The 23,699-nt window shown below is 40.9% G+C and overlaps 1 protein-coding gene across 1 annotated transcript; it reads right to left on the bottom strand.

Annotated features, from left to right (window-relative positions):
- Positions 1 to 11,810: 11,810 nt before the first annotated feature.
- On the bottom strand, positions 11,811 to 23,093 carry LOC116323209 (myosin heavy chain, fast skeletal muscle-like). The gene is made up of 39 exons (XM_039611398.1): positions 22,875 to 23,093; positions 22,655 to 22,798; positions 22,393 to 22,549; positions 22,178 to 22,205; positions 21,978 to 22,089; positions 21,804 to 21,896; positions 21,652 to 21,715; positions 20,979 to 21,077; positions 20,137 to 20,240; positions 19,899 to 20,037; positions 19,651 to 19,769; positions 19,404 to 19,553; positions 19,149 to 19,319; positions 18,755 to 19,061; positions 18,541 to 18,611; positions 18,364 to 18,451; positions 18,154 to 18,271; positions 17,918 to 18,041; positions 17,702 to 17,838; positions 17,346 to 17,601; positions 16,916 to 17,158; positions 16,622 to 16,798; positions 16,383 to 16,528; positions 16,201 to 16,291; positions 15,703 to 16,092; positions 15,468 to 15,594; positions 15,204 to 15,322; positions 14,825 to 15,021; positions 14,549 to 14,732; positions 14,300 to 14,465; positions 14,035 to 14,159; positions 13,600 to 13,908; positions 13,308 to 13,511; positions 13,100 to 13,225; positions 12,842 to 13,012; positions 12,602 to 12,706; positions 12,410 to 12,505; positions 12,159 to 12,290; positions 11,811 to 11,934 (listed from the first exon to the last, which is right to left on the bottom strand). Exons 1-39 carry the CDS (start codon positions 23,076 to 23,078, stop codon positions 11,917 to 11,919), a joined length of 5,811 nt encoding a protein of 1,936 aa, XP_039467332.1. The 5' UTR covers positions 23,079 to 23,093; the 3' UTR covers positions 11,811 to 11,916.
- Positions 23,094 to 23,699: the final 606 nt, after the last annotated feature.

The following is a 23,699-nucleotide window of genomic DNA, read 5'->3' as shown; positions in this document are numbered from 1 at the left end:
ATATAATTATGTTTCTTATTAAAAAAACAGTATTCCAATGTAATTTGATTCATATTCCACAGAAGGTATATAAATTGCATCTTTAGGAGATCCGTAATGCCCACAAAATGTCCAAGACAAATTATAATAGTGTATTGCATGGTTTGTAGATTATTTATTCATATAAATCTTGAAGGGAAACTGATATTAAGTTCACATAGTTTATACGAAGCACATGTGTGTCCTGTTAATTTAATATCGCAGCCAGTAATGGGTTTAAATTTGGAGAAGTCTTGAAATGTCACTGGTGTTCTGTTACAGAGCATAAAAATCTCAGACATCTGAAATAAAATTCACTGTAAGACTTTCTGTTTATGCCAGGCAAGTGTTGTATATCTCCTGGGAAATACACAGCTTTTAATTTTTGATGTCTTGAGTGAGTGCTAAATAATTTACAGAAGAGAAAGCCTGTGGTTAACTTTCATTTCCAAGTTTTGCATGGAGTTGGCTTAATAGTTGCCATCTTACCAGCAGCTTACCAGCTTATTTGAAAATAAATCCAGCAAAGGGAAGGAGAAGCAATTTGTGTTTGGCACAAGAGAAAGATATATTTATAGGACACATTTAGAAATGATATTAACACCATAACCCAACTTGAGCTTAATCTTAATTTATGTACTTTCTTTCTCTCTTTTTATTGTTTAATATTCATATTTAATTTGCTAAAAAGTATGGAGTTATAGATAAGGGATAAAGTACAAGATGTTGTGCATTTTAACTATAATTCTTAGAACCAGGCAGCGGAGCAAAAAAAAAATGCAGAGTAGACACATCTGATTAAGGAGGAGCTATAACCAAAACAGGAAAATAACTGACTTCATCTGCTTCCTTTTAGCCCTGGCATTACAGAAGAGCATGACTCCCTTACAAACCATTTTATAAACGATCACTTTGCTATCACTTGCTACCCATACAGGCATAATATATATTTGATTGAACCCCGACCACCCCAAATAAAAAAAGTTGTAGGCAGACTTTGTCAGATATTGACCATAAAAAATCATCATGGTTAGATTTATAAATGAATTTAAATACAGTAAACACAATACAGTGATAGAGTTAAAAGTATTACTGTGAGTTTGAGAAGGTAGAGGAAAAGCAAGGAGTGAAGTCAAGGTTTTGCTGAACCATCTTAACCCCTTCCCTACTCTTTCTTCTTTGCTTCCATGATAATTCTTATATTTGCCTTGTCATAATGTAATGCTATATGGTGCTTTTACAACAAAAGACAAAAGATTGTAGGTTTTCTTTTCTTATCAAAGAACAGTAAGTACAGATGATGCAGTTCAGTGGAATCACCAGACAATGCAACCTTTCTTAGAATCATGCTTTTTCACCAGGATTAAACAACAAACATCCATGAGTGCATCAGGAAGATGGCCACAACTAATAGTGTACTTAGTGAATACATCAGGCAGTTGAAACCCAAAAAAGAAGAGGAACAAGAACAGGAAACATCATGGAAGGATGGTGCCTGCCTTCTACCACTGTTAGAAGAATTGGCTGATATCAAGAAATCCTACCAATGGCTGGACATAGCTGGACTGAAATATAACACAGAGGCACTGATCATAGCATCACAGGAACAAGCTCCTGGCACAAGATTCATAGAGACCACACCAAAGGGTGGGTCAGAGAGGGTCTGCCACACCAAGCAAGACCCCAGGTACAGGCTGTGCAAAGATGGCTCTGAGACAGTTCAGCACATAACAGCAGGGTGCAAGATGCTATCAGACAGGGCATACATGAAACGCCATAACCAAGTGGCTGGCATAACATATAGGAACATCTGTGCTGAGTATGGCCTGGAAGTCCTGAGGACAAAATGGGACACAACCGCTAGGGTTGTTGAGACTGAGCTAAAATCCCATGGGACTTCCAGATACACACAAACTGTAGGTGGCTAAGTAACTGGACTTAGCAGTACCCATGAACCCACCCATGAACATGGACATACATTGGATTTAGTTTTATCTTGTGGTTTGCAATTATGCAATATTGAAATTTGCATTTTAAACTTTACATTTTTGATCCCATGTCTGATATGCCCATTATAATATCATATAATGTCATATCAAACAGTTAAATCTCTTTTGCCTACACATAATTCCTGTAATATTTTTATTAACATTATTTTGTACATTAGGCTAAAACAGTGTGATCATTGAACATTTTAGTGCAAAAAATAACAAACCCATTGGACTCACAATATCTCCTATCTTATTTACTGTCTGTCTCTTTCAGCCAGTTATTTAGACAAACTGGCCTGTTCACATTTTCAGAGCTCAAGGCAGCTCTCTGCTTTTGTTACTATATGACCTGCAAGTGAGAACAGTCTCTCACATGGGACAGAAGTGGCAAGAGCAATCAAATACTTGCAGGCCAGGACAGACAGCTGTGGGTGGGTCCCTGCTCCACTGGACCACAACTGCAGCAGGAAGTCTGTCTCGCCGATGGTGGACTCTGCTCTGTAAAAACTCAGGGCCCTGTTACACAGGGCTTCCTCATCTGAATCTGTAGCACATTTTCTAACCCCCTGTCTTCTACCACTGATAGTGATCTACATTCCAGAGCAATCCATTTTGCGAGAGAATTTGTAAGTTTGTCCGATGTTGACTTAATAATTTTGGTTCTGAAGTCAGTCATTTCATCAAGTTTGGTCTGCCCACACCTTTTGTTGGTACTCAAACTGCTAGTGCAGGGGTCGGCAACCCTGGGCACCTGAAGGGTTAACTGATGGCACGACCACAGCTGGACTGGCCATCGGGCATACCGGATGGTGATTTTTCGTTTTTATGGGCCGATGATTTTTTATTCATTTGTTTTTGTAACGGTATAAACAATCTCCCCTCCCTCTCCTGTTGCTACTTCAATCATGAAACTGATCAATGATCAGCTGATCGGCTTTTCTCTCTTGTTTATTTATCGCCCACTTTTCGCCAGAAAGAGGAAACCAGCGGATGTCGCGCTAAACAACAGCAGCACGTTTAAGCTTGATAAGCTGTTGTTAGAATTTATTTAATATTAATTTCTAGTATCAGCTGATGTTTGCTGGAGCCACAGCTGTAAAAGCTGCTGGTCATGATATCGGTTTGGTTATCTGGTGAGAAGGAAACATGAAGATGAAACCAGTAAGGACATTCAGTAAGATGTCCTTTCTGAATCTTCAGAGTTGAACAGGTGATGGAGAAACAGGTTTACCTTTTAGGTGACATGGATGAGTTGAAGGGAAGACAAATAACACCAGGATCTTTTTTCTACGCAGCTGACAGCTGGTAACTGTGCAGGGGCGGGTCTAGCAAAGTTTTGCCAGGGGGCCAGGTAGGGCATTAACAGAGAAAAGAGGGCACAAAGAAAAACTTTTCTTTCTTATTCTCATTTAAAATGTCTAGCTTTTAATAAATAATTATCTGAAACTTACAAAGTTTTTATCTGATGTAAAATGTATAGAAATCATACATATACCAACAAGACAGTGTACATCACTGTCACAGCGTTTGTTTTCATTCAAAGGCTTTATGGCTTTTCCTATAATACCTGGTGAGCCGCTCTCTAGTTAAAATGCCTGGGCTAATTTTTTGTCCCAGTCCAGCCCTGGCACGACACGCAGTGAATTAATCTGAGAAGGTGCATTACAAAATAAATGGCCGGGCCAGCGGTGCACATCGCAAATTAGCTCGCATACACACATTAGTTGTGCCGCTTCTTAATGACGGTATCTTAGCTAACAACCCCAACTATCAGATTCAACTTGTAATTGGCTAAAAATAACTTAGCCTACCGGTGAGAGGGACGTTGCTAGCTGGCAGTTTTTTCAAGCGATGTTGAAATTTCCACATTCCAACACTTCAAATGCTTCAGGAGCTGTCCGCTCAGCACGGCATCAACACCACGTAAATACATGGATACATCCATAGACTCGAGACAGAATTCACAATGGGTTTTTGGGACTTTCAGGTGTATGGAGCAATGTTTTCTTTTCTGATCAAACCAGAAAGCTTTAATGAGCAGCTGGATTTGTCTCGCATTAACTGGCTGAGTTAATGCCAGTTAATGCGACATCGAAATGCAGCTGATTGAACTGAAAACCTCGACTCTGTGGGGGTCAAAGTTTGCAAATCTACGAACGCAGCTGGAATCCATAGCTGTGCATGTTCATGGAGCTTGCATTTTCACCTGCTGGACATAACTACCTGAAAAGGTTAACTGTCTTCAGAACATTGCAGAGGCCTTATTGACAGTATTTGGTTCTACATATCTGTGTGAGCAGATTTTCTCTCACATGAAGCGTGTCCTCAGGTAGCTGTCTGAATGCTGGACACTCGGAGACCTGTCTCTCTGAGTGGAAGACCAGAGATCACATTAACATGTGTATCCCTGTATTAACAAACAGTTTATTTTTCTTATCATTGTTGTGAGGAGACCATAAATAGCATTTGCATTTTCTGTTGTACAGTTCATTTGCTGTTCTTGTTATGGATAAAAAGTGTCTTTTTTTGGTTTCAAAATAGCTGATAACTATTCGCTGATAGCTGCCAACATCTGCAAACAAATATAATTCTATAAAGTTGTTCTATATAGTGTGTAACTGTTAATATAGAGCAGACCCCAAAGGCTATGTTACTTAAGTACTGCCCAGAGGCTGAAAAGAGTTTGCATGAGGGGATCCCATTCGTGTTAATCTCCGCTTGTGAAGCTGATCAGGAGTAGCTTGGTTTTAGTCCAGCCAAACTGGTATTTGCTCACACACCTTGTGGTACACTCAGGGCGCTGAAAGAGAAATTTTTGATTCCTAAAGAAAGCTCCAATGCACGTGACAAAGTATGTGCAAAGGTGTCGTGAGCGTTTGTGTGAGGCCAACTCTGGCTAAAAAGCATCTGGCTGTTTCACAGAGAAACATGAAACGCAATTACGATAAGACTTCTGTCAATAGAGATTTTCAAGTGGGAGACCAGGTGATAGCTCTCTTACCTGTTTCGGGCTCAGCCTTGTCTGCCAAGTATGATGGGCCTTTTGAGGTCCATGATAAAATAGGGGAAAATAACTATGTAATCTGTCCCCCTAATTGGAGACGCAAGTTGCTTGCTTGCCGCATAAACATGCTTAAATTGTACCACTCTCATCCTGCACCAGAACCTAATGGGGTGTCTGCTCCCATTACAGCCTCAAATTGACTAGAGGTGGAGTGTATGAATGATGCTGGTGGTCTAAGACTGAATTATCCCGTCTGTTCTAGTCCCTGTCTTGCAAACTCAGAGATGTTAAAGGTGTCAAAGAGTCAGCTTGGCCATTTGTTCCTGGAACACCAAGAGGACATAATTGTTCTAATTAATGAGTACACTTGCTTACTTGGTGATGTACCGACACACACTACGGTGCTAGAAGATGATATAAATGTCCAAAATGCAAAGCCCATCAAGCAGCATGCTCACTAATGAAACGGGAAACTGAATATCTACTGAAACATGGTTTAGCTAAGCCTAGTCAAAGTCCCTGGAGCTCACATTGTTTGTCAGAGACCAAGTCAGATGGTTCACCATGCTTTATCAGTGACTTTCTTAAAGTGAACTCTGTTGCTGTGCCTGACTCATATCCTCTCCCGAGAACTGAAGATTGTGTGGACAATATTGGAGCTGCTAGGTATGAAACCAAATTGGACCTTCTTAAAGGTTACTGGCAAGTCCCCTCAAATGAACGTGGTTCATTAACATCGCAGCCTTTGTCACGCCAATTTAAGATGACTTTGTACAGTACACTGTCATAGCATTTGGTATGTGTAATGCTCCTGCTATCTTTTATAGGCTGATAAATAACATTTTGAGTGGCCTCTCCAACTGCAGTGCCTGTTTGGATGATGTGGTGGTTTATACAAATACTTGGCAAGATCATTTGCAGACTCTATGCCAAGTATTTTACTGGTTGGCCCAAGCTGCTCTGACTCTCAACCTGGCAAAGTGTGAATTTGCCAAGGCCACAGTGACATACTTAGGCAGGGAAGTGGGACATGGTGAGGCACGCCTCATCAACACCACAGTTGTGGCAGTTAATAATTATCTTACAACTAAAACAAGGTGTGAGCTATGTAGGTTTCTGGGAATGGTTGGTTATTACAGAAATTTATGCAGAAAGTTCTCCTCTGCAGTCCAACCATTGACTGATCTACTTAGTCCAAAGTTTGATTTTGTTTGGAGAGATGAGTGACCTCACATTCATATAATTTAATACATACACACACGCACAAACACCAGATGATGTATAAGAGTGGAGAAAGGCTGACACAGGACTAAATCATATGCAGAAGATGCAGTACAGCTGAAATGGTGAGGTAAGCTGCCAAGAAGGTATTTGGTTTATCCTCTGGATGGAAGAAAGAAAACAAGGACACTTAGTGAGGTGAGACTTGATTGAATTGAGATTGAATTGAAAGCCTTTATTGTCATTATACATAGAATAACGAGATTAGAAACAGCTCTATAAAAGTGCACACGTGCTTTAGCACATTATAAGAACTATACAATAATTTAACTATACACTTAATATAAGTTTAAATACACAGTGCAGTACTGGATGACAGAGACAGACAGGCAGAGAATTGATGATATTTCAGTGCAGATTACTTTTTGTGCAAGTTTGAGTTGAGTATAGTGATAGCTTTGGGGAAGAAGCTATCCCTGAGTCTGTTTGTTCTGGCCCGTATGGATCTGTAGCGCCTGCCAGAGGGCAGTAGGTTGAAAAGATGGTAGCCGGAGTGGGTAGTGTCCTTTAAGATGTTTCTGGCCCTGCTGAGACAACGGAAGTTGTAGACGGCAGACAAGGAGGGCAGGGGGCAGCCAATGATTTTTTGTGCTGTGTTTACCACCCTCTGCAGTCTCTTCTTGTCTGCCTCTGTGCAGCTGGCGTGCCACAGTGTCACTGCATAGGTTAGCAGGCTCTCGATGGTAGATCTGTAGAAGCTCACCAGCAGCAGGATGTTTAGTTGGTCCTTCCTGAGCATCCTTAGGAAGTGTAGCCGCTGCTGGGCTTTCTTGACTAGGGCGGTAGTGTTAGCTGACTGGAGAGGTCTGCAGAGATGTGGACACCAAAGAATCTGAAGGACTCCACTCGCTCTACACATTCAATCTGTGCAGGGGGGCAGGGGCAGCTCTGTTTCGCCTGAAGTCCAGGATGAGTTCCTTGGTTTTGGTGATGTTGAGTGCCAGGTTGTTTGATGCACACCATTCCCCCAGTTTCATGTAATCATCTCTGTAAGCCGCCTCATTTCCCCCTGTGATCAGCCCCACCACTGTTGTGTCATCAGCAAATTTGACAATGAGGTTCTCTGTGTGGGTGGGACTGCAGTCATATGTGTAGAAGGAGTAGAGTAGTGGACTTAGTACACAGCCCTGGGGAGAGCCGGTGCTGAGAGTGCGAGGAGAAGAGAGTTAAGGACCCAGTTTCATCTGCTGGGGTCTGTTGACAGAGAAGATCCAAGAGCAGGTGGGTGGCGGGAGCCCCAGATTGGCTAACTTGGTGATCAAAATGTCTGGTATTATTGTGTTAAAGGCTGAGCTGAAGTCAATGAAGAGCATTCTGACATAGCTCCCCGGTTGTTCCAGGTGGCTCAGTGCTGTGTGGAGTGCAATGGCTATGGCGTCTTCGTTGGATCTGTTAGTCTGGTATGCAAATTGGTGTGGGTCCAGAGTGGGGGGTAGACAAAGGACTTTGTGATGACAGGGGTTAGTGCAATTGGACGGAAGTCATTGAGACTGGTTATGGGTGACTTTTTGGGGATGGGAATGATTATGGTAGATTTCAGGCAGGCTGGAATGACGGCTTGTTCCAGAGGCAGATGTCAGTGAAGACCTGTGCTAGCTGCTCGGCACATGCTTTGAGGACCTTCCCAGGTACTCCATCGGGACCTGCAGACTTCCTGGGGTTCACTGCACAGAGTACACGCCTCACATCCTGTGCCTCAAGAGTAAGTAGGGGGTTGCTAGAGGCTGGTGTGGGTTGTGGTGGTCGTTGGAATGGTATGGCTGAGTGCTGTGTTTGAGACTCAAAACGGGCAAAAAAGCTGTTCAGCTCCTCTGCTACCCCCACGTCTGAGTCCCCAGGTGTCACAGAACATCCTTTGTAGTTGGTAGTAGCCTGTAAGCCTTGCCACACCTGTCTGGGGTCATTGAGATGTTCCTCTATTCTTCTCTTGTATTCTGCTTTGGCTGTCCTGATGCCCCTCTTTAGGTTGGCTCGAGTGGTGCTGTACAATGCTCTGTCACCCGACCTGAAGGCTCTATTACGGGCCCGGAGGAGCATACGGACCTGGCTTGTCATCCAGGGTTTCTGGTTCGGGAACACCTGGATGTGTTTTTCCACAGTGACGTTCCCAATACAGTACTTGATGTAAGACAGTACCATATCTGTGAATGTTGCCAGATCTTCATTGTAGAAGGCATCCCACTGTATGTGTTCAAAGCAGTCCTGCAATCGGGGGAGGGTGACCTTGGGCCAGGTGGTGATGGTCCTCTTTATGGGCTTTGTTTGCCGGCTGAGGGGGGTGTATGCTAGGGTGAGGAGCAGAGAGAGGTGGTCTGACTGGCCCAGGTGGGGGAAGGGTACTGCTCTGTAAGTGTGCTTGATGTTGGAATACACATGATCCAGAGTGTTTTTCTCTCCTGTTGGGCATTTTACATGCTGGTAAAATTTTGGTAAAACAGTCTTGAGATTTGCCTTATTAAAGTCCCCCGCTATGATGTGGATGCCATTAGAATGGGCACGCTGGTGAGAAGTGATGGCCTTTAGCAGCAGAGAGAGAGCTGTGTTTACATTCGGTCCGGTGCTTATTGACTGCCGTGATTATTACAGCACTTAGCTCTCTAGGCAAGAAAAATGGTCTGCACCTCATCGTCATGAACTCCAGGTCAGGAGAGCAGTGTCTGTCCACAACAGTGCTGTTGTTACACCAACCTTTGTGCACGTAGATGCAGTGTCCCCCTCCTCTGTTCTTCCCGGAGTCACTGTTCCTGTCCCATCTGTGTAGCATGCGGCCTGCTAGCTGCACCGCAGCATCCAGGATTTGTGAACGTAGCCAGGTCTCTGCGATGATAAGCACGCAGCAGTCCCGAACATAGCGATTTCCAGCCAGCTGTAAATCCAAATCGTCCGTCTTGTGTACCATGGATCTGGTGTTTGTAAGGTAGAGGCTCGGCAGCAAAGGTCTGAGTGGCTGTTTCCTTAGTCTAGCCAGTAATCCAGCCCTACAGCCTTGCTTTTGCTTCCTCTCACTTCGCTGTCTGCGTCGCATTTTCGATCCGAAAACAATCCACGGAGATCCCGCTGGTCTCGCTGTCCTGTCTGGAATGTTGTGTGTGCGATGAAAGTTGCTGGTGATTGTCATCTTCGTTTGGAAACCGATGTCTAATATCTCCAGCCGACTGTAACGTCCAGTTGTGTAGGTAGATGCCCATACAATGTACGATAAGCACACTAGACATACAAAAAGGCACAAATAGGGAGAGCTGCTGTAAGCCGCTGCGTCTGTACGCGCCGCCATCTTGGAATGGAATGAACGAGTGCAGGAAAGTATTCAACAGAAGACTTGAGTCTAGGTGCATTTTTTCTAAACACAGTGTCTCTGTGACTTTTAAATCCCCAAAACATGCTGTGCCGAAAACTGGTCCACCCCAAGGATCGGGTCCCCCGACACAAACAGAGTAATGTAGTGTACGCTGTTAAGTGCCATGATGATTGCCATGATTTATACATGGGGAAAACCAAACAACCTCTGGTGAGGTGTGCAGTAGAAGTGACAGATGGGTCCAAGGTGTGGGTCGGATTCTTGTTTGCAAAGGTGATGGACAGGCTGACAGATTAAGTCAGGCAGAAGTCTCCATAGACTATGACGTTGGCAGATGACAGTGTGATCTGTAGTGAAAATAGGAAGTGGATGGAAGAGAACCTGGAGAGTTGGAAGTACACTAAAAAGAAAAAGAAAATTCAGTAGAACCAAGCAAGCAAGCAAACAAATAAACAAACAAACAGACACACACACACACACACACACACACACAAACAAACACACAAACAAACAAACAAAAACGTGTTAATGAGAAGAAGATGGATGTAACAGTCTCTGGGTCTTTGACCCACTTTTTGAATTTGTTATATTCTTGTGATTCATTCTTTAGGATTTAAGAGGTTCATGTTTTCGTTCTGTTTTTGTTTTCTGTATTAGTTAGTCTTGAGTTTTGAATTCTCTAGTGTATCTGAGTTTGTTATTTCTAGTTCCTGGTTCTTGTTTTATTATGTTAAGTCCATTTTGTGCCTAGTCTGCTCCTGGTCTTGTCTATGTCTTATCATCAGGGTGTTCTGTTGTAGTCTGTCTAGTCTCTGTGTTTTGTTATTCTTTGTCTCCCTGGTCCTGTTCTTATGATTGTTTGGCCTCTCTGTGTCCTATTTGGTTTCCCAGACCTTTCATGTTAAGTTTTCTGTAGTCCAGTCCCTATGTCAAGTGTTTCAGTCTAGGTGTCTGCGTGTCCCTCTGTTGTTTGTCATGTTTTATCTATCTAGGGTAGTTAGGGTCCTGTCTTGTGAGTCATGCTCAGACAGACAGACAGACATTTCTTCTGAGCATGAGATGTGCTGTGGGGGAGATATCAGATTTTATTAGAGGCCTGTATAATTCAATTTAGGTAAGCTCTACAGCATGATTAAAAATAGAAAGGCACCAGCATGTCACGGCTGAGCAGCCGGTGTGTTTGTGGAGCAGACTCAAATACAGACATGGGGGAGAAGCACAGCAAGTGTGGCCTTATGTGTCAGTAAGCATAAACAGATGTCAGAGACCTCTGGAATATATATAAAGTTGACCATGTGCCTGTGCAGTTGGCTGATTTAATCAGTAATGTGTGGCTTGTGTTTTAATCACATTCTCATGCTTTGGTTTTATGTGAAGGACACAGTGAATTGTGAATTTGTCAATTTAGAATGTATTGCTCATACTGTAAGTGTTTGAAGAAACCTTTGGGAAATATGCAATATGTAGCTTTGTTTTCATGCTGCAGTAATAAGAGAAATTTGTGTTTACTTTCTGTAATGCTTATTCTTTGTGAAAGCTCAACAACACTTCTCTTGAAAGGCGATGTAGTATGGCATGACAATCTTACTGACAGTTGTCAAAACAAATTAGTGAATTAGAGAGAATTAACTGTATAAACATAGGGTATATTAGGTTTATAGAAGTAATATATCAGTGGCATAGCTTTGTGTCCACACTTGAACTGCCTCAAAATTAAACTTTAAAATGCTAACTACAGATTTCAGACTGTCTTTTTTTATGTGCGTTTCTCAAAAGTTACTGCAACTGTGAGGTCTTATTTTGACACTTCTACCCAATGTCCCTATTAAAGTTTGGTAATAACATACATTTGGACCTTTTATTATCAGCCTTTATATACTGCTGTATCTCAAGGAATATTTTTATAACTGTAAATAGATAGAATTAGAAGTCAAAATCAGGCATCTTCAGTTTAATTTGAAGATGCCTGATTGAATTTGTGGTAATATGAACCTCGTTTTTTTTTTTTAAATGGCACGGTTTTTAATCTAACCGTGCCATGACTAATGCTGAAAGCTAGGGAGAACACTAAGAAGAAGCACTGTCCCCATATGAAAGGACAATGTCCTGTAGCTATAAATCATAAATCATCAATTCTGAAGAAACTACTGTGTTGAACATTGTATTGTCCAATTGAACTTCTACAGAATACAGAATAAATGATACTGAATAAATATCATTAAATCATAATCAAAGAGTTTATTAAATCAATACATCATAAGAAGTCAATTCAACAGCTAGTTCATATTTTATGAATGCCATCAAAAAGTTTCAGAGGATGTCCATTATTCAGCACTTTCACCCTGGGAAAAAAAAAAAAAAAGAGTTATTCAACATATATTAAAAACATTTGTAGAATTTGTCCCATCTTATTGTATATAGCTGGATTGAAATTTAAACGGGCCATAAAAATATCTGTACTCTCTTCTACCTTCAATCCACAGTAAATTATTACTATATAGAACTTCTATCAAACAACTCCATTAAACAAAGCTACATTTTCTGTAAAACAAATTACATGAATTACCTTTCCAACATCACGGCTCTTGGCTCTCAGTTTGTTGACCTGAGATTCAGCAATGTCAGCACGCTCCTGAGCTTCCTCCATCTCGTGCTGGACCTTTCTCAGTCTGGACATGTGGGTGTTGGCCTGTTCTTCCTGTTCAGTGTAACAATATGTTGTATTTTTAAAAAAAAATATGTGGTCATATATGCTAAATATATATCATTTATAAAGTTGTGCATTCCATATGTAAAATCACAAAACATTTTACTCACAGCCTCCTCAGCCTGTCTCTTGTAAGCCTTGACTTTGAGCTGCAGCTTGTCCACCAGATCCTGAAGTCTGACCAAATTCTTCTTGTCCTCCTCAGTCTGCATAGATAACAAACTGTTATTTATAGCTGAGGAAGAAAGAATTTAGGAACTTAAATATATATATATAATATATTTAAATAAATGTGTAATCACCTGGTAGGTGAGCTCCTTCACTCTCCTCTCATATTTACGGACTCCTTTAACAGCATCAGCTCCACGTCTCTGCTCAGCTTCAACTTCAGCTTCCAATTCACGGACCTTTAATGCCATGATAAATAATCAGCTTTTAATAAATGTTAGAGTACAGAGAAAAAAGGGTAGAGTTCAATTGATGGAATCAAAGTGTTATTTGTAATACTTGAATAATAACTCAAGAATATATGCAGTACATACCCTGGACTCCAGTTTCTGGAGCTGCTTCTTGCCACCCTTCATGGCGAGGTTCTCAGCCTCATCCAGACGGTGCTGCAGGTCCTTGACTGTGACCTCCAGGTTCTTCTTCATCCTCTCCAGGTGAGCACTGGTGTCCTGCTCCTTCTTCAGCTCCTCAGCCATCATGGCAGCCTGAAAATATGGGTGGTGTTGGGATTACTGATCAAGCATGAACAAGAATTTTGAAAAGAAAAGAAGGCTTGTAACGTACTAACTTACATCAGTGATAGCCTTTTTGGCCTTCTCCTCAGCATTTCTTGCTTCTTGAACAGCATCATCCACCTCACCTTGAACCTGGACAAAGTCAGCCTCCAGCTTCTTCTTGGTGTTCAAAAGACTGGTGTTCTGAATAAAAAAGGAACAGTTTTAATGATGTGATTCTCACTCTCTGATGTCTCAAAGTTCTTGTAAAGTAATGAACACCAACCTGAGAGTGAAGCAGTCCAACACGCTCGCTAGCATCAACCAACTCCTGCTCAGCTACTTTGCGTCCTCTCTCTGTCTGCTCCAGAGCGGCTCTCAGCTCCTCGATTTCCGCCACCATCAGACCATTTCTGCGCTCCACCATGGCGACCTGCTCCTTCATGTCTTCCTGTCCTCTGAGAGCATCATCCAGGTGCAGTTGGGCATCCTGATTTCAAACAAACAAAAGAAATTATCATTGTATGCTTTGAGGTTAATTAAAAATTCACACACCCACAAATGATCTACCAACTCACCTTGAGCTGTCCTTGGACATTCCTCAGTTGTTTCTGGGCCTCAGCAGCCTGTCTGTTGGCATGGCTCAGCTGAATCTCCATCTCATTCAGGTCTCCCTCCATCTTCTTCTTGACTCTCAGGGCATCATTCCTGCTCCTGACCTCAGCATCAAGAGTGCTCTGCATGGAGTCAATCACCCTCTGGCTGTTCCTCTTGATCTGCTCCATCTCCTCATCCTTCTCTGCCAGCTTCCTGTCAATCTCACCTTTCACCTGGTTGAGCTCAAGCTGAATACGAAGGATCTTGGCCTCTTCATGCTCCAAAGTTCCCTTTGATTAAATATAACAACTGTTACTAAAGAATCTCTTAATAATCTGAATTGCACAGACGAGGACTGATCTTAAATTTTTTTTTTTTTAGGGAAAGACATATTTTTGTAATATATAAAGCATTACCTCAGCTTCCTCCAGAGCTGTCTGAATTTCAGACTTCTCAGTCTCAACAGTCTTCTTGGCCTTTTCCAGCTCATGGATGCTCTTTCCTGTCTCACCAATCTGCTCAGTCAGATCTGAGATCTCCTCTACAGAACAAACACAGCCAAGAGTTAGAGTACTTGGAGCTGATATATGTATATATATTTTTTTTTTGCCAAAACATAACATTTAAATAAATATAAACTTTAAAATCATATCCATATGATCTATAGCAAGATAAGCATACGCTGCAGGTTCTTGTTCTCTCTCTTCATGGTCTCCAGTTGATCCAGAGCCTCTTCATATGAGTTCTTCATCTTGAACAACTCAGTGCTGAGAGAACGAGCCTCCTTTTGGGCTCCTTCCAGCTCTGCCTGGCTCTCCTCATACTTCTGCTTCCATTCTGCCAGGACCTAGATTAATATGGGTTATATAGTTGGTTGTTATTATGGGTTTATGTGTATTCTGATGATATTGGTTATGTTTAAAACTTTACTTTATCAAAGTTCCTCTGCTTCTTGTCAAGGTTGGCAGCCAGAGCATTAGCTCTCTCCACATCAATCATGAGGTCCTCCACCTCACCCTGCAGCCTCTGCTTGGTCTTCTCCAGTGAGGCACACTTGGAGTTCACAGCCTCAATGGATTCCTCAGCGTCCTGCAGGCGCTGGGCAAGCTTTTTCCTATTGTTATAATAATGTTGTTTTAATTAAGTCTGAATTGGTTGGTTTTAAGTCTGAAAACCAATTTAAACAATGAAAGCGTCATGACTTACTTGGCCTCCTCCAGCTCCTCGGTGCGCTGGATAGCATCAGTCTCATATTTGGATCGCCACTGAGCCACCTCACTGTTGGCCTTGGACATTCCTCGCTGCAGCTCACCCTTGGCCTCCTGCTCCTCCTCAAACTGCTCTCTGAGCAGGTCACAGTCATGACGTGCTGACTGAACAGCATGAGCCAGGGCGTTCTTGGCCTGTTGAACACACAGTCAATGTCAGATGGACAACTTTAATGTTTAAATCAATCTTAAAGTCTAATGCTGAGAGGATGGCAACAACTAAGAACTAAATTAGAGGACAATCCAACCGATTTAAAACTTATGTGTTTAAATTAGTAAGTGCTATAATATAAAAGAAGACAGAAAATAATTCAGACCTTCACTTCCTCCTCAACGTGTCTCTTCAGTTCCTCAATTTGCTGAGTGAAGGCCTGCTTGCCCCTTGTGAGCTGAGAAACGATAGCTTCTTTCTCCTCAAGCTGGCGACTAAACTCACCTGTAATTAATAAACAGGTTCTAATATTAGTTGTCTTCATTTTACCGTTTGGTTAGTCGCAATTTGTGGTGACCTCTATATTACGAATATATCTAAGTGTTTAAAATTGATAACGCCACCAAAAAACAACTTCTTTGTCACTTACCGTTCTCTGTCTGAAGTCTCGCTTTCTGGGCATTAATGTCATTCAGCTGACGAACATTTTCATCGTTTTTGGCTTTGAGTTCACTTAGTTGATCCTCAAGAGTCCTGCACATTTTCTCCAAGTTCCCCTACAGTAACAAAATGTAAGATATGTTGTAGATTTTCTCAAGTTTAAAACTTGTAAATTCATCATTTACAACTGAAGAATGAACATGAAACGCAAATAAATAATTCACCTTTGCTTTAGAAACAGCCTCCATGTTGCTGGAGAGGTCATCAATCTCCATCTTGTACTCGCTCTTTTCTTTCTCCAGCTTCTGTTTGACACGCTGGAGGTTGTCGATCTGCTCTCCGAGCTCTGCAACAGTGTCAGCCTGCTTCTTACGGAGAGCTGCTGCAGTAGCTTCATGCTGCAGAGTTGATTCCTCAAGATCACGACGCAGTTTCTGGAACTCAGCCTCTCGCTTCTTGTTCATCTCAATCTGAGCAGCTGTTGCTCCACCAGCTTCCTCGAGCCTCTCGCTGATCTCTTCAAGCTCCCTGGAGAGGTCGGCTCTCTGCTTCTCTACCTTAGCCCGAGCTGCCCTCTCAGCCTCAATCTCCTCTTCCAGCTCCTCAATACGAGCCTAGTTTGAAGTTTTAAATTAATTAAGCTTATTAATGAAAACTAAAATTGTAATCCCTTTAAATTAAAATGCACAATATGTTTTATGGACACTGGTCATTAGTGTTACCTGAAGTTCCTTGATCTTTTTCTGAAGTTGAGCACCAAGGGATTGTTCATCCTCAATTTTGCTAAGAAGTTGGCTGATTTCAAAGTCCTTCCTGTAAGTGGAGAAGAAGAAGAAATGACTCTGACAGCTCTGTGGCTCTTCAGAATGCAAGTGTAGGAACTTTATCAGTAACTTTTTTTTACTTCTTGATTTTCTCATCAGACTGCTGCTTGTCATTCTCCAGATCCATTATGGATTCCTGGGCCAGTTTCAGATCTCCCTCCAGCTTCCTCTTGGCTCTCTCAAGGTCCATGCGGAGCTTCTTCTCTTGCTCCAGTGAACCCTCAAGCTATAAAATCATGTCAGTTGAATAAAGTAGTTTGAATGACAGTGATTCAATACTCTTTCCATTAAAAAAGCAATATGATTATAGTTTTCTTACATCATCAACTTGCTGTTCCAGTTTTGTCTTGGCCTTGGTCAGAGTGTTGACTTTGTCCTCCTCTGCCTGGAGATCATCCAGTGTTTGCTGATGGGCCTCTTGTAAGGCTTTCTTCTCCTTTGTTAACTTGGCAATGGCCTCATCCTGAGATGCCATCTCCTCTGTCAGGTTTTTCACCTAAGGATTGTACAAAGGATGTATTTAAATATAACTTAACAACTATATGTCTCAGGAAAAAATTAATAGATTTTAATTTAGAGTTGTTTTTTCCTCTCAAATATAGATAAATTGAACCTTGTTTTCTGTGGCATGTTTCTCCTTCTCCACTTTGGCCAAGGTGAGCTCCAAGTCATCAATGTCCTTCTTCAGCTCAGAGCATTCATCCTCCAGCTTCCTCTTCTTAGCAGTCAGCTCAGCATTGATTTCCTCTTCATCCTCCAGTCTCTCACTTGTCTCCTTGAGTTTGGCCTCGAGCTGGATCTTGCTCTTAATGAGCCCCTCACACCTTTCTTCAGCATCAGAGAGATTGTCAACTTCCTATATAACACATGGAACAGACAACAATGTATAATTTAGTGTTGTCATGTCGTGTGTCTTGGCAATTGCTCATTATTCATTTAAAAAAAATCTACACTCTTTTGTGCCACATACACAGTCAGAATCAGCTAACCTGCATACAAGACATTATAGGCATTGTATATTTGTTCTTTTGTTTCCTACTTACTGCAGCCACTTGAAGTTGCAGGTCATTCTTCTCCTGCAGCAGGGCAACCATCTTCTCTTCCAGTTCCTTCTTCTTGGCCAGAGCAGTAGTCAGGTCTGTCTGCATCTTCTCATAGTTCTCCTTCATGTTCTGGAGCTCCTTCTCAGTCTCAGCACTCTTCAGAAGAGGCTTGATCTTGAAGTACAGTTTCAGCCATGGCCAGTTCTTGACATTCATGAAAGAACGGATGTTGTACTGGATGGAGAAGATAGATTCTCTAAAAACCAAATGTGAGAGTGTTACTTTTAGTATAGTACAATCTTATAAAGAAAGCAATACAAAAGAGAATACAATAGAGTTTAGTATGATAATGTTACCTCCTCTCCATCATCTTCACAAACTCTTTCCTCATGACGTATCCTCTGCAGAGAGCCTGAGTCATGGTCACCAGCTCAGCCAGTTTCTCATCTCTCATCTCCTCAAGAGTGCCCAGCAGACCAGCTTTGAAGAACACCTATTTAATCATTGAAAGCATAAGTACAAGTGCAGATGGACAGTGTTTTGTTAATGTATATTAATATAACAAAGTGTACCTTAGTGTGCCCAAACATGTACTGTGTGTGATCCACATCAATGGAGCCAAGCAGCTTCTCTGAAGCTTTCTTGTTGTCAATGAACTGTCCCTCAGGGATGACACTGGCATTCAACACTTTGTATCTTCAAGAGAGAATCATGTTGTTACTTGGATTTTTCATCCATCATATTCAAGTTTGCCCTTTACAACAACAATGAAATAATTTTTCTTTCCAATATTGTTATGTGTTGTCACCTCTGCTTGAAGTCACCATAGAGGATTCTGCTGGGGAACCCCTTTCTGCAGATTCTGATGCCCTCCAGTACACCGTTACACCTCAGCTGGTGGATGACCAGGGCATTCTCCATAAGACCTGAGAGTCAGAAATGTATAACGTTTCAAAAATGTCTTCATTTCACTCTGTCATTTTTGCAGTTAATAGGACTGTGGGGCCCTGTGGGGTACCTGGGGTCTTTGTCTCATTGGGAATCAGGCAACGGACAAAGTGAGGATGAGTGCTCCTTAAGTTGGTCATCAGCTTGGCCAGATTCTCCTGTAGATCAACATCATTAGATAATAGGTAAAAAATATTTTAAAAAGAGCATTTAATTTTGATTTCCTAAAATATAAATCTATACATACTCTGAAAAGAGCAGACACAGTCTGGAAGGAACCACCCTTCTTCTTACCACCCTTCTTGCCACCAGCAGCCTCTGTTTTCATACACAGTAATTGTCATTATTGTCACTATTTTTCACTGTATAGTCTTAGTATGCAGTATGCACATTATAGTTATTAGACAGATATATACTATCTATACTGGACATGGGAGTTTATGAGCACTTTTATTTCTTACCTTCAGCTCCAGCATGGGCTGCGTAAAGGAAGCACAGCAGTTTGTTTGAAGACTTCTGGTAGAGCTGCACAACTGAGTCATTCAGTGGGTCCTTGTTCTTGTCCAGCCAGCCAGAGATATTGTAGTCCACTGTACCAGCATAGTGAACCAAGGAGAAGTGTGCCTCAGCCTTGCCCTTTGCAGGCTTTGGCTTCTCAAAGCATTTGGTCTTGCCAAGATGCTGATCGTGCAGCTTGTTCTTGAAAGTTGTGTCAGAGGCCTTGGGGAACATGCACTCCTCTTCAAGGATGGAGAAGATGCCCATTGGCTGAGAAAATGTCACATGTCATATTAAAGTTTCAACATAGGTAACATATGCACCCACATGTACATTTCTTCCAGAGTAGCTGTTTACCTTCTCAATAAGCTCAATGCAGGCAGCCAAGTCCATACCAAAGTCAATGAACTCCCATTGAATGCCTTCTTTCTTGTACTCCTCTTGCTCCAGGACAAACATGTGATGGTTGAAAAACTGTTGCAGTTTCTCATTGGTGAAGTTGATGCAGAGTTGCTCCAAGCTGTTGAACTGCAATAGTAAAAACATGGTCAATTTCATGACAATACAATATTTAACATTTAACAAATGTGGTGAAATGTCTCAAGTGCCCACATCAAAGATCTCAAATCCAGCGATATCCAGCACTCCAATGAAGAACTGTCTGGGCTGTTTTGTGTCCAGCATCTCATTGATACGGATAACCATCCACAAGAACATTTTCTCATAGACAGATTTGCACAGAGCCGAGACAGCATTGTTGACCTGGCAAACAAGAATTTATAATGATACAAAACCATATGAATACAGCTATAATGTCCAAATCTTTAATATAACATTATTAAAAATGTATTTAAATTACCTGTGGGACAGTCTGGCCTTTGGTCACCATCTCATTGCCGACTTTGACTCTTGGGTAGCACAGAGCTTTCAGCATATCAGCTGAGTTCAGGCCCATGAGATATGCAATCTTGTCAGCCACTGAGGAAAAATAGCACAATATCTAATTAATGTACATTTCTTCAAATGTTACTTCCCTCCACTGTCCCAATCCTCCCAATTATAAACGAAAAGACTTCATAATGACAATTTTACTGTTTTGCCAGTTACCCTCAGTGCCATCAGGTTCAGCCTGTTCTTCACGCTGCTTCTGCTTGAATTTCATGTTGCCATGATGCATAACAGCACCAGTCAGCTTGTAGATGTTTATTTTCTCATCAGCAGTAAAGCCCAAGATGTCAATTGCAGTCTGAAATTCAGAAACAAAGAAAGAAACAAATATTCTGAAAAAGAAAAGACATTTATGCCCAAATGCAAGAATGCAGATAAACACGAAATGTGATTTTACATCTGTTGCAATGAACTCCTCCACATCATTGATGCTCTTGACAGTGACTTCACCCTGACTGATCATTGGATAGTCATAGGGGTTAGTTGTGATCAGAAGAGCCTCTAAAAAAAATAAAAATTAATAAATTAATTAAGTTGTCTTATTATATTTTCTTTAATTCTTGCATTCTTGCTATCTTGCAACCAAAAAGGGCAGAGCCTTCAGCTATCATGCTACTTTCCTGCGGAACCAGTTTCCAGCATAGATTCAGTAGATGGACAACCTCTAATTGAATATTAAGCTGCAAACTTCTCTCTTTTATTTAAAAGAACGTTTGGGTTTGATCAGGTCACTCATCAACATTCTTTTAGTCACACTGTGCTCAGAGTGCTGGGACACTTGCGTTAATGTACTGAGAATTTCTTCTGGACTCACCTCTTTTAACTCCATATTTGTTTTTAATGCACTCCATAACACAACGTGCCACATAATCGACAACATGTCATTAAATTTTGTTTTCTCTCTCCCATATTTTTTCATTGCCTCGCTATGCTCTCCTTTTTCGCTTCTCCTTCCCCCATCCCCCAACTGATCATGATAGATTCCTACCCCTTTCTGAACTTTTTTCTTATGGTTAAAATGTTCTTCCTTCCCACCATTGCCAAGTGTTTGCTCATACGGAATAATCTCATCTGTTGGGGGTTTCTCTCTATTATTGCAGGCTTTTCACCTTAAAATATAAGATGCAATACAGTACTATACAATATAAAACTGATGGTGTTAATAAATGTGGTACAAGTAAAACTGAATTGAATTATGTCACAGTTAGTAAATGTCATAAAATATTGAAGTTGTCATACCCAGGAGCTCAGGCTTGTGGCCTGTCATCAGCTGATAGAAGATATGGTAGCTTCTCTCAGCAGACAACTGGAAAGTGACACGGGACTTCTCCAGCAGATCTAAGAACAACAAATTATTTTTGGACAATTTAGACATGAGAAATGACAGACTACATTTTATGTTTTAACGAAAGCATGGCTCATGCATCCAGCCATTTTCTTAGCTCATCAATACTGTGTTACGGGATTGTTTTGAACTTTTTTCAGTTGTATAAGTGAATTGACTCTGCAATTATGATAGAAAGTGTGCTAGACCAACAGATGGCAGTCAGTTAGTGTGTTGATGTACACCACTTGTAGCTCCTGTTTCTTACATATGTTTCATATACATTTTCTTGGTTGTAACAATACTGTTCTTATGTGTACCTGTGCTACCACATACAAAATTACTTCTACTTGAAGTTAAGCTTCTGCTATGTAATTATAAATATGTTTATATCATGTTTCAGATGTACTGTCCAAGCAATTATCTAAATATATTCATTACAAAATAAATAAACCCACATCTTTTCTGTGTCCTAGAAGTATTAGCTTACTTCTCAGTTCCTACAGCCTGAATTAATTTGCGTGAGTAGAAATACTCTGAAGCACAGATAACTTTAATTACTTATAATTTAGACTGGTTCAAACTTACATGTTTCAATATCAGCTGAAGACAGCTTGCCAGTAGTGCCGAAGTGAATCCTGATGAATTTACCCTAGAGATGTAGAGCTTTATTAATATTGCTGTTTATGTGAGTAAATACTAAACATCTTACTTACATTAACTCAGTCTTAATAACTTACAAAACGAGAGGAGTTGTCATTCCTCACAGTCTTGGCATTACCGTAGGCCTCCAACAGAGGGTTGGCAGCAACAATCTGATCCTCAAGGGAGCCCTGCAAGAGTGGTTATTTGAGCTGAAGTTCCAAATTTATTTTTTCTGTCACAAATACTTTGATCCTAAATAATGAATCTACCTGCATTTTGCCAGGTGTTGGCTCAGCCTTCTTAGCTCCAATAGCTGCAATTGTTGCAAAGTACTGGATGACACGTTTGGTGTTGACAGTCTTTCCTGCACCAGATTCTCCACTGGGGTTTAGGGATCATACTGTTAGATTTCAGATTCAATAACTTAAAGTTCATAAAGATTTTACACTCAGATTCGTATTATACTTACGTAATCAGGACAGACTGGTTCTCACGATCTAAATGAAAACATACAAGTTTCACATAAGTTCTGCTTCCATCATTTATTGAATAATCTGAGTTGTTTCTTAGCAATTATAATAAGTGCTATGAAAGTAATTATTAGCAAATAGAATTTTTAAAAAAAATGCCCACTTGTTAAGGTTTAATTTTCATTTAAAAGTTTTAACAGTAAATCGATCTTACCAGTGAGCATGAACTGATAGGCATTGTCAGAGATGGAGAAGATGTGGGGTGGAGCCTCAATCCTCTTCTTTCCTCTGTATGCTGCTACACATGTAGCATCATATACAGGAAGCCACTTGTAGGGATTGACGACAACGCAGAACAACCCAGAATAGGTCTGTATCATAGAGAATAAATAATATTTGAATATATACAAATCGTTACGATATTTTAATATGGAATAGGAATATTCCTATAGGAATATAGGAAAGTGAAAACTTGCGTAGATCATCCATGATGCATAACGCTCTTTGAGGTTATACAGCACAGCTGGCTCATTAAGGTGGGTCATCATGGCCATGTCCTCAATCTTATCAAACTTTGGAGGGTTTCTCGGGTGGATGTCATCCTCCTTTACAGTGACCGTCTGAATAGAAATTCTAAATCAGCCTCAACTTTTGTATATTAAACACATGAGTGAAGTACATCGATTATTCATCTACCTTTCCTCCCTCTGTCTCAACAGTGGCTTTACCACCCTCCTTCTTGACAAGTTTGCCCTTGACATACATCTCATCAGGATCAGTCACAAAGAAGGCCGACTTGGCATCAAATGGAGCAGCTTGGGCCTCAATCCTCTCCCTCTCTGGCTTGCGGAGGTAAATGGCCGCCGCGCCATACTGCTCCATCTCTGCGTCAGTGCTCATAGTGGCACTTTAATGAAGACTGAAAATAAAAATCATAAATCATATGTTTATTACACAACTCACAATTAATTTCTATTGTTTTTGTTTTTTTGGATTTACCTCGGCTGATGCAAAGAGAAATTTCCTTTGATCCTGTGTATGTCAAGATGCTGTAAAAATAAGGTTAAAGATAGATTAGTGTACGTTTTGCATTGTTTTGTCAGTATTTTATTCTCTGAGTTATATTAAAATACAAAATGTTTAGGAAAATTGAAGTAACTTTAGATTAAAACATGCAGTCTATTAACTTACAACAGCTAGAGAAATGGTAGAAGAACTTAATTCACATATTTACTCAGCTGAACTGAGAAACTGTAGAAGAAAGTTGTACTGTACTCACCCGCTTTAGATGCCTGCCAGTTAATGCAAACACCCAGAGCTGCTGCTTTTATACACATCGGCTCTGCCTCCTCAGCATTTGCGCTCCTCTCAGTTTGGTCAGGAATCTCTCACACCTTGCTGCTTGATATAGTCAAAAAATAATATACTTATCATGTTTCATTTTCTATCGAATTGATATTTCACGAAGCTTCATTAAAAATACATTTACAATTCAGTTCTTTATATTTATTAAGGGACAAC

This window comes from Oreochromis aureus, linkage group 4 (genome assembly GCF_013358895.1).
Source record: "Oreochromis aureus strain Israel breed Guangdong linkage group 4, ZZ_aureus, whole genome shotgun sequence".
Classification (NCBI taxonomy): Eukaryota; Metazoa; Chordata; class Actinopteri; order Cichliformes; family Cichlidae; genus Oreochromis; species Oreochromis aureus.
This window is presented reverse-complemented; position numbering and strand designations above follow the sequence as displayed.

What these genes read in the sequence shown, in the direction of transcription:
- LOC116323209 (XM_039611398.1), bottom strand. Translation starts at nt 23,078, where the DNA reads ATGAGCACTGACGCAGAGATGGAGCAGTATGGCGCGGCGGCCATTTAC. An exon ending in AACCAGTCTGTCCTGATTAC is followed by an intron (nt 22,090 to 22,177) that starts GTAAGTATAATA and finishes CCTAAACCCCAG; the next exon opens with TGGAGAATCTGGTGCAGGAA. An exon ending in AAAAGATCAAGGAACTTCAG is followed by an intron (nt 16,093 to 16,200) that starts GTAACACTAATG and finishes ACTTCAAACTAG; the next exon opens with GCTCGTATTGAGGAGCTGGA.